We start from the raw sequence: 12,727 nt of genomic DNA, 5'->3' as shown, positions 1-12,727 counted from the left end.
ATTACACCCAGAATACAGGACAAGAGAAGTATTACTATGCAGAGTCCATACATACAGAATAAGGACAGATACTGAGAATTCTATCCAGTGGTATACCACAGTGAGTCCTCTCCTCTTTCCTCTATCTATCCTCCCCCAATTTTCAGGCCCCTTTCTGATCCAGGTCCTTACCATATCAATCAGTTCCCGTACTCTTATTCTCAGTCTGTGGAATCTCTTCCTTTCTGGCTGGAGTCCACCAACACAATACGCATGCTCGCTGACCTCGGCAGGAAAGGGATCTCTGGGCCAAGCCTGTTATCACAAGAGCTTCTGAAACTTTTTAATTTCTTAAACTGTGATTAACCCTTTCTTCTCTGCTTTAAGTGACAAAATAAATGTTGTGTCTTAATTAAAAAAAACAGGTCCACATATATATCTTGCATGCCATGTTGTCTGCTTGCACACTAAGACATCATTCACTATGCAATTTATTTGCACACTGACATTTAGATCCACCAACAGATATATGATGTGAGGACCATTAGGATTAGATAATTTACAGATTAGCCATCATTTATACATATCTTGTGTCCAAAGGTAAAACCCAGGCAAACAGATAAATAAACAGGTAAAATACATACATGGGAGCAGTCATACATGGAAAAGGATTTATTTTTCTGTCCATCCACCCTCTGTATTTTCAAAGCTCTACTACAATCCATCCAGTCTGGTTACCTGTGTTTTACCTTCTGCAGGTGAACACACACCTAGGTCACTACCATGCCCATGCCCATATCCATGAGTTTGGATCTCACTTCTGGTAGGAGGCACAGACTGAATCCAATTTTTGGCTTTAAAAATAAGTAGTAGAAGTAAACCCTTTCTAGGTAACATAAAAATATTCAACCCTTCCTTGGGTAAGGTATTGGTATTAACATTCACTGGATAAATCCCATGAGTTCAAACCCCACTCCTGGTAAGAACAACAAGTTGACTGCAATGTTTGAAAGGTTATTGTTAACATGAAGGTGTTCAAATCATACCACTGAAACAAAATGTATACCTATAAAAAAGATCTTAGGCAAGAAGCTACCAGCAATCACACCCAGCACTGCAGACTGGTGGAAGAGAAGACCTCTCAATGTAAACACTAAAGTTTTACTGTTGTTTTGACTGCTGTAAATTGCACCCCTCATACAGGTTGTCAAACTGACAGCAAAGCTTTAAAAGCATTTTACAGCTTAACACGCACATTGCAGAATATGGCAAGGTAATGTTGAGGTAGGAAAGGCTAACCCCCTCTCTACAGTGCAGTGCTCTGAGGAAACCTCTATAGCTGCTACTTGATGTAGAACCAACGGTGGACAGCTGGATTCTTGAAGAGAATGATAGTGACCTCCTATTGTGGTCTTGGAGATGGATGGATGAATGTTGGTTATAGGTAGTCCCCAAGTTAAGGACATCTGACATACAGATGACTCCTAGATACGAACAGGGCTTCCCTGCTCGCTTGTGTGCAGGACGGAGGCTTATTTGGGTGGATGGGGGCGGTTTGCATGACTTGCAGAAGAAATCTTTTGCTAAACACAGCTGAGGTTGTGGGCGATCTTAAGGACGAGCTCTTCTGCAACATCTTGTATTTCTTTAGTGACCAAGACAAACTCTTAAGTTTCTTTTTGCATATGAAAGCACAGCTTGCTCCGGAAGTTAATGAATGTCTAGGCTCTATGAAGTTTTTTTTTTTTTTTTTGCTTTGTTTGTGATTAGCTCACAGTGAGGATTTTCTACAGTAACTGACACTATGCTGCTGTTGAGGCAAACATCTGTCTTAATTGCATTTATTAAAACATTGTACCTGTTCCGACTTACATACAAATTCAAGTTAAGAACAAACCTACAGTCCCTATCTCATATGTGACCCGGGGACTACCTGTATTCATAAAGAGGAATTAATTATGAAAGTGATTTTGTTTGCTTGTCCTAGGCCAGGGAGTAATTGAGTGCTGCTTGTGAATTGACAAGTGGTCCTGGAGGCACTCTGGTGCTAATAAATAGATAAAGCTATGGTGCTATTAAAAGTTGTACTAAAGTTACTATAAAAAATGTGATCAGGCAAAATCTTTACTGCAGATGGAAGTCATCAGCAATAAAACAAACTTACCTACCTTTTTTTAAATACATTTTTTAATAAACTCTTCTTGCTCCTCCAAGGGTTCAGGAGCTTCGGCCTTCTTGATTGGCTGGACCGGAGATATGTAACTCCCGCACCCATGCATGGGAGTTCATTTTGGCAGTTGGCTTTGCTGAGACCTTACAGGCTGTCAATACAACTCAATGTACAAAAAATGTATCCGGTGCGATCCTTCAAACCACAAAGTATTTGCATCTGTGATGTGGTTTTATGGGTGCATAACATTGAATTTTAAATGTGTGCAACTGATGATTTATGGCAACACATATACAGTGCGTTACTATATTATGTGTTATGATGCTCATTGTGGTCTCAGCAAGTCTTTCCTGTAATAACAGTAAAACAAATAATGAATTACACAAAATATCATCATAATAAAGTCTTTATTAGATTTTTTACTTCCTGACATCAAAGTAGCAATAGGCTGAGTGTCACATAGAACGGGACCCAAATTTTTTGAAATTTTCAAAAGTCAATGTTGAAAAGTTTTCAGAGTTTATCACAAGTAAAAATATACAAAAGATTTTAGTAGTATAGTATAGTATTTTCACATGGAGGAATGCTGTCAGCTGCTATGTGCCCACCTCCTGTAGGGTGATAACCGATCGGTGATAATGTGGTTGCCTGGTAGAGTAATAGAGGGTCAGGAGGGATTGTTATCTAAATATAATGCAACATTGAGCTAGTAAACAACCTAATATTACTTATAGAATAAAATCATCAAAAACACAACGTCAATGCACAACAATGCAAACACCTAGCTAAGGAAACTGCCAGAGATTTATATATAATCAGAAAAGTGCTAAAAGTTACAGAAATGCAAATGGGACTGCCAGAGTCAGCATGCTAAATGAGACTGGTGAGGAAGGAGATCAGTATCCGTGATTGGTATTTATAATCTAATATAATTGCTTGGGCTTATATGTTGATGGTGTATAAGTGGCAGGTAATTAGGCTACCAGTGGTCACCCATCAGCCATGAGTTGACTTTCCACCCTTCCAACCATTTTAAATTCACTTGCAATTATTTTTATTACAAGCTCTGTAAATATCTCTCTCCTTTCACCTGTATGTTGCTACTGAAACTTTTTTGTGTACCGCTTAGTATCTCATTACATCTTTCCCTTTTAAAAATTCTTAGTCCTGCTTTTTTATTGGTTTATTTGACAATTAATATTGGCTGAGTTTCTCACCTCTAACTCACCTCTAACTAATATCCCCAAATACTTTTATACTACCTTTCCATACACCAAACACAACATGGGGGGGTTCAGAAAAGGTGGCTGTGAGGGTGTGGAGGTGACGAACTGGGTGACACAGATCATAAAAAGAGATCTGTCCGGCCTCATAATCCAGATATATTCTGACTCTGCCACTGAAGATAATGGCCGGTAAATGGATGACGTTACCATTGTATACCACTGCATATTGTCTGTTAACCCTGTACAGACCCCAGAATTTGTCATTATTTCCAATTTGTGATTTATCTCCTGTCCTGTCCATACTGGGGTAACACAATCCAATTCTCCAACTCTCTGAACCCTCAACATCCAACTCCCAGTAATATCGCCCAGAGGAGACACTTTGACTGCTCATTACCTGGGGGTAAAACTGAAATCTTTTTGATGTTACTGTGCGATTCTGGCTTATCTCTGACCAGGATACAGTTTTTTTGTTATCTAATATATAGTTTAACACTGGCTGTGTTTACATCTAATAAAATGTCTGAAGCTTTCTCCGCACAGATTCCTTTATTTACCCCGGTTATTAAATTAAATAAACCTGTGTGTAATGAGTATGAGATTCCAACCACATCCAGATCATGGAGGAGGTTATCATGTCCATCTTTGTCCTTCTTGGAATCACAGAAGTCAGGTATTTCCGATTCATTTAGGATAGTCATTGGGTCCACCATGGTACACAACTCCTCAATGTGACGTATCTTCCTTGACAGCTCGTCCTTCTTGATTTCCAGCCGCTGGATCTGATCAGAGTTAGAGAAAGAAAGTTGCTTTTCTTGGCTGGAAATCTCACTCAGGATTTTCTTCTCTAGTTCTTCCAGCTGTCTTATGAGGTCTTTAAACAAGGCAGTGACTTTTTCTCGTTCACCAGCTGCTTTAGTTTTAACTTTCACCCCATGTTTCTCAAGACTCCGAACTTTTTCCTCAATCTCCTCTTTCTCTGTCGCCATTTTCTGCAGAACATTTCTCATTTTCTTCTTCTTTTGCTCAGAGGCCTCCTCCAATGATTCCATCTGATGTCCTTTGTGTTCCCCGATCAGACAGCAGGACACACAGATACATGCAGAGTCCTCAGTGCAGTAATATTCCAGGATCTTCTTATGGATGGAACATTTCCTGTTCTCCAGGGTAGTGGTGGGATCAGATAAGACGTGTTCTGGTGACCTTTTGTGAACACTCAGGTGTTTATCACACAAAGACACTTCACAATGCAGACAGGACTTAACGGCGGCTACAGGAGAGTCAACACAGTGAGAACAAAATATTCTGCTCCCCTCTGGATCCGGCTGAGTATTCACGAAATTCTCAACTATGTTACGCAGCGTTATGTTCTTGTGCAGCGTAGGCCGCTCCCGAAACTCTTCTCTGCATTCCGGACAGAAAAAACTTTGCTTTTGTGTATTCAACACACGATCAATACATTCCCTGCAATAGTTATGTCCACATTTTAGCATTACAGGATCGGTGTAAATATTCAGACAGATAGAACATTCCAGCTCCTTTCTTAAACCGGCAGCAGATGCCATGGCTGACGGAGGATAGGAAATGAAACTGAAAGCATTGCTTCTTGGAATATAGAGGACGTTTCAGATGATAGGCTGGGTGAAGCTGATAGGTGACTTCTGCTGCATGCTGCTTTTTAAAGACACAAACGGGGTGACGGCTTTAGATTTAAGGGAAGGCATGACGCGGGCGCAATGACTGGCTGATGGGGAACAATGTGGCTACAATGTGCTGCGTGAGTGCAGCTTGTGAACAGAATATGGTGGTGGGGAATCCCTCTTACTGTCTGTTACTTCCCCCATCTCTTAGATTGTAAGCTCTTCTGGGCAGGGCCCTCTCCTCCTCCTGTGTCACTGTATGTAGCAAATAACTGAAGAAATCCATTCCAGGTTTGCTGTGTCACCCAGCTTCACTGATGAAAATGTATTCTCTCTACAGTGCAGTGCTCTGAGGAAACCTCTATAGCTGCTACTTGATGTAGAACCAACGGTGGACAGCTGGATTCTTGAAGAGAATGATAGTGACCTCCTATTGTGGTCTTGGAGATGGATGGATGAATGTTGGTTATAGGTAGTCCCCAAGTTAAGGACATCCAACATACAGATGACTCCTAGATATTAACTGGGCTTCCCTGCTCGCTTGTGTGCAGGGCGGAGGCTTAATTGGGGAGATGGGGGTGGTTTGCATGACTTGCAGAAGAAATCTCTTGCTAAACACAGCTGAGGTTGTGGGCGATCTTAAGCACAAGCTCTTCTGCAACATCTTGTATTTCTTTAATGACCAAGACAAACTCTGAAGTTTCTTTTTGCATATGAAAGCACAGCTTGCTCCGGAAGTTAATGAATGTCTAGGCTCTATGAAGTTTTTTTGCTTTGTTTGTGATTAGCTCACAGTGAGGATTTTATACAGTAACTGACACCATGCTGCCTAATAATACGTTGAGATAAACATCTGTCTTAATCGCATTTATTAAAATATTGTACTTGTTCTGACTTACATACAAATTCAAGTTAAGAACAAACCTACAGTCCCTATCTCATATGTAACCTGGGGAATACCTGTATTCATAAAGAGGAATTCATTCTGAAAGTGATTTTGTTTGCTTGTTTTAGGCCAGGGAGTAATTGAGTGCTGCTTGTGAATTGGCGAGTGGTCCTGGAGGCGCTCTGGTGCTAATAAATAGAAAAAGCTTTGGTGCCATTAAAAGTTGTACTAAAGTTACTATAAAAAATGTGATCAAGCAAAATCGTTATTGCAGATGAAACAGTATTGGTCATCACCAATAAAACAACTTACCTACCTTTTTTTAAATAAACTCTTTTTGCTCCTCCGGTTCAGGAGCTTCAGCCATCTTGATTGGCCGGACCAGAATTATGTAACTCTCGCACCCATGCATGGGAATTATTTTTGGTAGTTGGCTTTGCTGAGACCTTACAGGCTGTCAATACAACTCAATGTACAAAAAATGTATCCGTTGCGATCCTTCAAACCACAGAGTATTTGCATCTGTGATGTGGTTTTATGGGCGCATCACATTGAATTTTAAATGTGTGCAACTGATGATTTATGGCAACACATATACAGTGCGTTACTAGATTATGTGTTATGATGCTCATTGTGGTCTCAGCAAGTCTTTCCTGTAATAACAGTAAAACAAATAATGAATTACACAAAATATCATTATATTAAAGTCTTTATTAGATTTTTTACTTCCTGACATCAAAGGGGCAACAGGCTGAGTGTCACATAGAACGGGACCCAAATTTTTTGAAATTTTCAAAAATCAATGTTGAAAAATTTTCAGAGTTTATCACAAGTAAAAATATACAATAGATTTCCTTATAAGTATTTTCACATGGAGGAATGCTGTCAGCTGCTATGTGCTCACCTCCTGTAGGGTGATAACCGATCGGTGATAATGTGGTTGCCTGGTAGACTATTAGAGGGTCAAGAGGGATTGTTATCTAATTATAATGCAACAATGAGCTAGTAAACAACCTAATATTACCTATAGAATAAAATCATTAAAAGCACAACGTCAATGCACAACAATGCAAACACCTAGCTAAGGAAACTGCCAGAGATTTATATATAATCAGAAAACTGCTAAAAGTTACAGAAATAAAACATGGGACTGCCAGAGTCAGCATGCTAAATGAGACTGGTGAGGAAGGAGATCAGTATCCGTGATTGGTATTTATAATCTAATATAATTGCTTGGGCTTATATGTTGATGGTGTATAAGTGGCAGATAATTAGGCTTCCAGTGGTCACCCATCAGCTATGAGTTGACTTTCCACCCTTCCAACCATTTTGAATTCACTTGCAATTATTTTTATTACTAGCTCTGTAAATATCTCTCTCCTTTCACCTGTATGTAGCTACTGAAACTTTTTTTGTGTACCGCTTAGTATCTCATTACATCTTTCCCTTTTAAAAATTCTTAGTCCTACTTTTTGATTGGTTTATTTGACAATTATTATTCCACCAATTCAAGTTCCTTGCAACCACCAATTCAAGCTCCCATTGGTACTACCTGTCTTTGGCTGAGTTTCTCACCTCTAACTAATATCCCCAAATACTTTTATACTACCCTTCCATACACCAAACACAACATGGAGGGGTTCAGAAAAGGTGGCTGTGAGGGTGTGGAGGTGACGAACTGGGTGACACAGATCATAAAAAGAGATCTGTCCGGCCTCATAATCCAGATATATCCTGACTCTGCCACTGAAGATAATGGCCGGTAAATGGATGACGTTACCATTGTATACCACTGCATATTGTCTGTTAACCCTGTACAGACCCCAGAATTTGTCATTATTTCCAATTTGTGATTTATCTCCTGTCCTGTCCATACTGGGGTAACACAATACAATTCTCCAATTCTCTGAACCCTCAACATCCAACTCCCAGTAATATCGCCCAGAGGAGACACTTTGACTACTCATTACCTGGGGGTAAGACTGAAATCTTTTTGATGTTACTGTGCGATTCTGGCTTATCTCCGACCAGGATACAGTTTTTTTGTTATCTGATATATATGGTTTAACACTGGCTGTGTTTACATCTAATAAAATTTCTGAAGCTTTCTCCGCACAGATTCCTTTATTTACCCCGGTTATTAAATTAAATAAACCTGTGTGTAATGAGTATGAGATTCCAACCACATCCAGATCATGGAGGAGGTTATCATGTCCATCTTTGTCCTTCTTGGAATCACAGAAGTCAGGTATTTCCGATTCATTTAGGATAGTCATTGGGTCCACCATGGTACACAACTCCTCAATGTGACGTATCTTCCTTGACAGCTCGTCCTTCTTGATTTCCAGCCGCTGGATCTGATCAGAGTTAGAGAAAGAAAGTTGCTTTTCTTGGCTGGAAATCTCACTCAGGATTTTCTTCTCTAGTTCTTCCAGCTGTCTTATGAGGTCTTTAAACAAGGCAGTGACTTTTTCTCGTTCACCAGCTGCTTTAGTTTTAACTTTCACCCCATGTTTCTCAAGACTCCGAACTTTTTCCTCAATCTCCTCTTTCTCTGTCGCCATTTTCTGCAGAACATTTCTCATTTTCTTCTTCTTTTGCTCAGAGGCCTCCTCCAATGATTCCATCTGATGTCCTTTGTGTTCCCCGATCAGACAGCAGGACACACAGATACATGCAGAGTCCTCAGTGCAGTAATATTCCAGGATCTTCTTATGGATGGAACATTTCCTGTTCTCCAGGGTAGTGGTGGGATCAGATAAGACGTGTTCTGGTGACCTTTTGTGAACACTCAGGTGTTTATCACACAAAGACACTTCACAATGCAGACAGGACTTAACGGCGGCTACAGGAGAGTCAACACAGTGAGAACAAAATATTCTGCTCCCCTCTGGATCCGGCTGAGTATTCACGAAATTCTCAACTATGTTACGCAGCGTTATGTTCTTGTGCAGCGTAGGCCGCTCCCGAAACTCTTCTCTGCATTCCGGACAGAAAAAACTTTGCTTTTGTGTATTCAACACACGATCAATACATTCCCTGCAATAGTTATGTCCACATTTTAGCATTACAGGATCGGTGTAAATATTCAGACAGATAGAACATTCCAGCTCCTTTCTTAAACCGGCAGCAGATGCCATGGCTGACGGAGGATAGGAAATGAAACTGAAAGCATTGCTTCTTGGAATATAGAGGACGTTTCAGATGATAGGCTGGGTGAAGCTGATAGGTGACTTCTGCTGCATGCTGCTTTTTAAAGACACAAACGGGGTGACGGCTTTAGATTTAAGGGAAGGCATGACGCGGGCGCAATGACTGGCTGATGGGGAACAATGTGGCTACAATGTGCTGCGTGAGTGCAGCTTGTGAACAGAATATGGTGGTGGGGAATCCCTCTTACTGTCTGTTACTTCCCCCATCTCTTAGATTGTAAGCTCTTCTGGGCAGGGCCCTCTCCTCCTCCTGTGTCACTGTATGTAGCAAATAACTGAAGAAATCCATTCCAGGTTTGCTGTGTCACCCAGCTTCACTGATGAAAATGTATTCTCTCTCTTAAAAGGTTTTAATTGCCATCTGTGTCCCAGCTGGGGAGACTTTCCCTCACTTCCTGTAGGGACAGGAAGAGATAGAAAATTACATCCAGGGGGACATTAAAAAAAAACTTTTATTAAACTGGGGAAAGCTTACAACCTCTGACTATTCTTTATCACTGGTCCAGATTACAGCAACACCCCTATTGTTTCCTAGTGTAAAAGAGGCTGGTAGTGATGGTAGATACCCCAGTGGGGTACAGACTAAAATACAAACCTGATTAAAATATAAACTATTCCTTACTTTAATTATTACCATTTCCCTCCTTTTCTCAGATATTATTATTATTATTATTATTATTATTATTAAACAGGATTTATATAGTGCCAACATATTATGCAGTGCTGCACATTAAATAGGGGTTGCAAATAACAGACGAATACAGACAGTGACACAGGAGGAGAGGACCCTGCCCAGAAGAGCTTACAATCTAGAAGGCTGATCCCTTATTTGAACCATTTTCTGTCTTCATCCACTGGCTCCAACATGATTGCTCTGGGTTGGGTCCCTGATGATGACGACACTGGACCATGGCTGCACAATGAAAGTCAGCACAGCCAACAGAAGGACAGACTAACACTGTAGAAGCACTAGAAGACAGGTACTGTCACTCTATAAGAGGAAGTGCCCAAACAAGGTCTATCATGGCAGGATCATTATTGTTTTTATATAGGTGAGGTATAAGTGAGATTTTTGTTACTGAGAAAAGATTTCCTTTAGGCCCCTGGGGTGGTTTCTAGCTATGTGCAATCTTCATGGAGATGAGCAAAAAAATGTACAAATGGGAATGAAGAATATTGGGGAGGATGGAGGGCTGATGCTTTTTCTTTTTGTGTTACATGTTGTGGTAAGTAGCACCACCTAGTGACAATCTAAGGAACTACACGTATCTCCAATGACGGCAATAGTAGAGTCTTAATATGATTAATATATATGTATATGTATTATTATTATTATTATTATTATTATTATTAACAGTAATATAAATAGGATGTTTTTACTGCCAACATATTACACAGCACTGTACCACATTGAATATTACCTTTTACTGGAGAACATTTTTAAAATTTCAGTTTCACAATCTCTTTTTTGAGGCTTTATTTAAACCATTCTGAAAGCTTGCTTTTTTAAAACCATAAGTTAGTCAACAAAGGGTATTGCACTACAAACTCCTTGGAGGAATCTTCAATTTAAAGTGAATTTGTCATCAAAAAGTGCAGACTGGCATCTATATGAAAATGTTATATGCCTGGTTGGCTTTTAGGCTGCAGAGCCCCTTTTTCCAGGTTCAGCAGCTGATCATCAGATCATCCCTTTAAAATCGCTGTCGCTTTATTGATCAATGTGCACACTGCAGTAACAAAGAAAAAACATTCAACTAATTGTAATTAGCATTAGGGTGAATTCTGATTTCTAACATTTGCTTCCTGTTCTTTGCACAACTTTATTGAGCCCAAGTAATAACCTAAAAGAAAATATTAAATGGTTCCTCTATATACTAAGGAGCAAAAGCTTTTGAAAGCATATGTGTTCAACCATCAACAAATATAGCAAGTACATGGACTTTAAAGGTACATAAAATCACTATAAACAATTTTTATTACAACATATTAAAATTACATACAAACATACATGACCATAATCATAACTGTATATGGATTGCATAGATGTAACGTGTTCCTCCTTCCTTTATATCTTCACTCACATCATATACCATATAGTCACCACCATGCAATGCCATAAATGAGGGACAGAACGGGTGAGAGATTTCCAGAACTTGTCAGCAAAGAGCATCATATGAAAAACGCATGACTGCAGTCATACACATGTATGTATCCTATCTCTATGCCCCGGAATACAACAGGACAGTGATGCCACCACGTCCTCCAACGCTTACTCTATACAGTATGTTCTGTCCCAATTAAAGGCAGCTGCTTAATAAAAATTGTTTATTGTGATTTTTTGTACCTTTAAGGTCCCTGTACTATATGTAGTGGTGGTTCAACAGTCATCAGTATTTGGGATGTGGTACAAATAGGACCTATTGTCATTTTTTTAGATCGAAAGCATACATGTTAACTGTTTTGGGTTAATTTTGTTATTGAGAAACAATTTAAAGCCCAAATCCTGGAGAAAATGTTAGTTGAAAGTTCCATATTTAACTAATTAGTGTAAGTTTGTCCTTACTTCCTGTCTCTGTGACAGCATGTCAAGAATTGAGGGAAGTGGTTGTCAGACAGTTTTAACCTGATGGAGGTTCTGTCCTTTTTTCCTAGGTTTTGTTCCAATCCATGTCCCCATTTGAGAGATATCCAATGACATCCTGGCTGGACAAGTGGAAAATATTTTCCCTTTTGTTTTGACCAAGTGGGGGTTTAACACAATGGCCTGATTTATAATAAAATCTTCAAGACTAAAGAAAATAGACTATCATGGAATAATCTTTGTAATCCAGCAAACCTAAATGGATTTCTTTGTTTGGCATGTTTTTAATCCTAGTTATAAAACCACGGTTACATTTTTTTAAAATTTATATGAAGAAAAGAAGTCTGAGTAAGACTGGCCCAAAAACCATTCTGTATTGCACAAAAACTTACTTTGATAAAGTTTCTGTTTTAGGGTTTGAAAGTAATTGGACAATTTATGTAATTATTAATTAAGCAGATAAAAGGCCTGGAGTTGGGGGGGGTGCCCACCTGAAAAATCAAAAACATTGGATGGATTTTTTTTCCCCAGACATTTTCGAAACTTGATCAACATTGTGACTTGTTAAATTATTTGAAGAATATTAATGAATATTTGCACAAGACTGTTTGCCATTAGGCATCTGAGCAGCAAGCATGTTTGTTATGCAGGGAGAAGAAACTGAAAAACCGTTTCATGTACTCGCTGCCCAGATCACGTCTAAATACATGAAACATATAACTAAAAACTATAACCAAGTCCTGCACCTTAGAGAAGTGCAAGTTGCTGACATTGGTAGCTGGTGAGCTGCAGAAATTCATGATTAAAAAGTGTGTGTGTAATAGATTTCAGGAGCTTATTAAATCTCAAGCCATAGGCGACGTCCTGCCTGGTAATACCATTGGTGGACATGGTGAGAAGCCTTTGCGGAGTCCCCCCAGCTTACAATGACTGACAATGGATTTGTATGATGTATTATTATCCCATACATCATACCCTGTGCATATTAAAACATTTACATACAGATTTCAGACTGGGGTTGAGGGACATA

General features: G+C 39.4%; 2 protein-coding genes across 3 annotated transcripts in view; both read right to left on the bottom strand.

Moving 5' to 3' along the window:
* Nucleotides 1–239, bottom strand: part of LOC140323153 (nuclear factor 7, ovary-like) — a 13,006-nt gene extending 12,767 nt beyond the window's left edge. The window contains exon 1 of one of the 2 annotated variants that reach the window (XM_072399964.1): nt 172–239. The gene's annotated coding sequence lies outside the window, so the exon portion shown is untranslated. The remainder of the gene's footprint in view (nt 1–171) is intronic. The other variant, XM_072399965.1, reaches the window with a different exon arrangement.
* Nucleotides 240–6,318: 6,079 nt separating this feature from the next.
* On the bottom strand, nt 6,319–9,266 carry LOC140323152 (E3 ubiquitin/ISG15 ligase TRIM25-like). Its single transcript, XM_072399962.1, has one exon. The coding sequence runs from the start codon at nt 9,039–9,041 to the stop codon at nt 7,479–7,481; it is 1,563 nt and encodes a 520-aa protein (XP_072256063.1). The 5' UTR covers nt 9,042–9,266; the 3' UTR covers nt 6,319–7,478.
* Between the last annotated feature and the right edge of the window lie 3,461 nt (nt 9,267–12,727).

Source organism: Pyxicephalus adspersus, chromosome 2, assembly GCF_032062135.1.
Source record: "Pyxicephalus adspersus chromosome 2, UCB_Pads_2.0, whole genome shotgun sequence".
In the NCBI taxonomy this organism is placed as follows: domain Eukaryota; kingdom Metazoa; phylum Chordata; class Amphibia; order Anura; family Pyxicephalidae; genus Pyxicephalus; species Pyxicephalus adspersus.
This window is presented reverse-complemented; position numbering and strand designations above follow the sequence as displayed.